Source organism: Squalius cephalus, assembly GCF_949319135.1.
Source record: "Squalius cephalus genome assembly, chromosome: 14".
Taxonomy (NCBI): domain Eukaryota; kingdom Metazoa; phylum Chordata; class Actinopteri; order Cypriniformes; family Leuciscidae; genus Squalius; species Squalius cephalus.
This window is the reverse complement of record NC_137135.1, coordinates 35156839-35159338: the sequence shown is the minus strand read 5'-3', so window position 1 is coordinate 35159338 and position 2500 is coordinate 35156839. Positions and strand designations below refer to the sequence as shown.

The following is a 2500-nucleotide window of genomic DNA, read 5'->3' as shown; positions in this document are numbered from 1 at the left end:
ATAAAAGTAACTTGTTACCAGGGAAAGTAACTATTTGCGTTACTGTTAAAAAAAAAAAGTTGCTATAGGCCTATGTCAAAGAATTTGGAAACACTTTGCAGTTTGAATGTCCTGTATAAACAAAATTACGGAATGTTTTTATGTTTCCACTGTTCGATCGCGTCCGCGCCTCACACACACACACACACACACACACACACACACACACACACACACGCACGCACGCACACAAATGTAAACACTTTGCGACTTTTCGATCGCGCCTGCGCCTCTCTCTCTCTCTCTCTCTCTCTCTCTCTCTCTCTCTCTCTCTCTCGCGTATCTAACAGTAGTTCCGCATTACATTATTTAAAATTGCACGCTAGTTTTATTTATTTTTATACCGTGTATTCTCCGTGTAAATGTATGCACCGATCGAATCTCTGTTTAGCTGGTGTGGGTGTGTGTGTGTGGCGCGTGTGCTGGCATGTGTGTAAAAACACTGGCTCTGATTGGCTACCATGAAACACATGACTCTGCCTTAGCCAAACATAATCGCTTACCTCCTTATTAACCCACCTCATCACTAGCTGTGCGAGCCAGGGGTGCGTTCGGATTACACAGTTTATTCAATCAATGCATAGTAACGCACCGCATTTAATGTCCAGTAATGTTAACGGCGTTGTAACGACGGGAAAAGTAATTAGTTAGATTACCCCGTTACTGAAAAAATAACGTAGTTACCTAACGCCGTTCTTTTAAACGGCGTTATTCCAAACACTGTTAGCTGCATAAAGACACCTGTCCACCCCATACAATCAGTAAGAATCCAACTACTAACATGGCCAAGACCAAAGAGCTGTCCAAAGACACTAGAGACAAAATTGTACACCTCCACAAGGCTGGAAAGGGCTACGGGGAAATTGCCAAGCAGCTTGGTGAAAAAAGGTCCACTGTTGGAGCAATCATTAGAAAATGGAAGAAGCTAAACATGACTGTCAATCTCCCTCGGACTGGGGCTCCATGCAAGATCTCACCTCGTGGGGTCTCAATGATCCTAAGAAAGGTGAGAAATCAGCCCAGAACTACACGGGAGGAGCTGGTCAATGACCTGAAAAGAGCTGGGACCACCGTTTCCAAGGTTACTGTTGGTAATACACTAAGACGTCATGGTTTGAAATCATGCATGGCACGGAAGGTTTCCCTGCTTAAACCAGCACATGTCAAGGCCCGTCTTTGCCAATGACCATTTGGATGATCCAGAGGAGTCATGGGAGAAAGTCATGTGGTCAGATGAGACCAAAATAGAACTTTTTGGTCATAATTCCACTAAACGTGTTTGGAGGAAGAAGAATGATGAGTACCATCCCAAGAACACCATCCCTACTGTGAAGCATGGGGGTGGTAGCATCATGCTTTGGGGGTGTTTTTCTGCACATGGGACAGGGCGACTGCACTATATTAAGGAGAGGATGACCGGGGCCATGTATTGCGAGATTTTGGGGAACAACCTCCTTCCCTCAGTTAGAGCATTGAAGATGGGTCGAGGCTGGGTCTTCCAACATGACAATGACCCGAAGCACACAGCCAGGATAACCAAGGAGTGGCTCTGTAAGAAGCATATCAAGGTTCTGGCGTGGCCTAGCCAGTCTCCAGACCTAAACCCAATAGAGAATCTTTAGAGGGAGCTCAAACTCCGTGTTTCTCAGTGACAGCCCAGAAACCTGACTGATCTAGAGAAGATCTGTGTGGAGGAGTGGGCCAAAATCCCTCCTGCAGTGTGTGCAAACCTGGTGAAAAACTACAGGAAACGTTTGACCTCTGTAATTGCAAACAAAGGCTACTGTACCAAATATTAACATTGATTTTCTCAGGTGTTCAAATACTTATTTGCAGCTGTATCATACAAATAAATAGTTAAAAATTATACATTGTGATTTCTGGATTTTTTTTTTTTTTAGATTATGTCTCTCACAGTGGACATGCACCTACGATGACAATTTCAGACCCCTCCATGATTTCTAAGTGGGAGAACTTGCAAAATAGCAGGGTGTTCAAATACTTATTTTCCTCACTCTATCTATCTATCTATCTATCTATCTATCTATCTATCTATCTATCTATCTGTCTGTCTATCTATCTATCTTTCTGTCTGTCTGTCTGTCTATCTATCCATCTGTCCATCCACCCATCAATCTCTGTTGTTTATCTGGTTCTCCACAGACGACAGCTTTAAGAAGGAGGTTCTGGAGACTCATAACCAGGACTGTGAGCAACATCAGGCCCCGCCGCTGGTGTGCAGTGAGGACTGTATGTTATATTTTAGATATGTCTATCTATCTATCTATCTATCTATCTATCTGTCTGTCTGTCCGTATGTCTATCTATCTATCTATCTATCTATCTATCTATCTATCTATCTATCTATCTATCTATCTGTCTGTCTATCTATCTGTCTGTCTATCCACCCATCATTCTCTGTTGTTTATCTGGTTCTCCACAGACGACAGCTATAAGAAGG

General features: G+C 43.2%; 1 protein-coding gene across 4 annotated transcripts in view; it reads left to right on the top strand.

Annotated features, from left to right (window-relative positions):
* The window catches only part of LOC307171717 (uncharacterized protein), a 22631-nt gene that overhangs the window by 13961 nt on the left and 6170 nt on the right, over positions 1-2500 (top strand). For 3 of the 4 annotated variants that reach the window (XM_079893514.1, XM_079893512.1, XM_079893511.1), the window contains 2 exons: positions 2203-2289; positions 2483-2500. The exon at positions 2483-2500 is cut by the window's right edge and continues 192 nt beyond it. In XM_079893514.1, coding sequence (XP_079749640.1) covers positions 2203-2289; positions 2483-2500 — 105 coding nt within the window. The remainder of the gene's footprint in view (positions 1-2202; positions 2290-2482) is intronic. The other variant, XM_079893513.1, reaches the window with a different exon arrangement.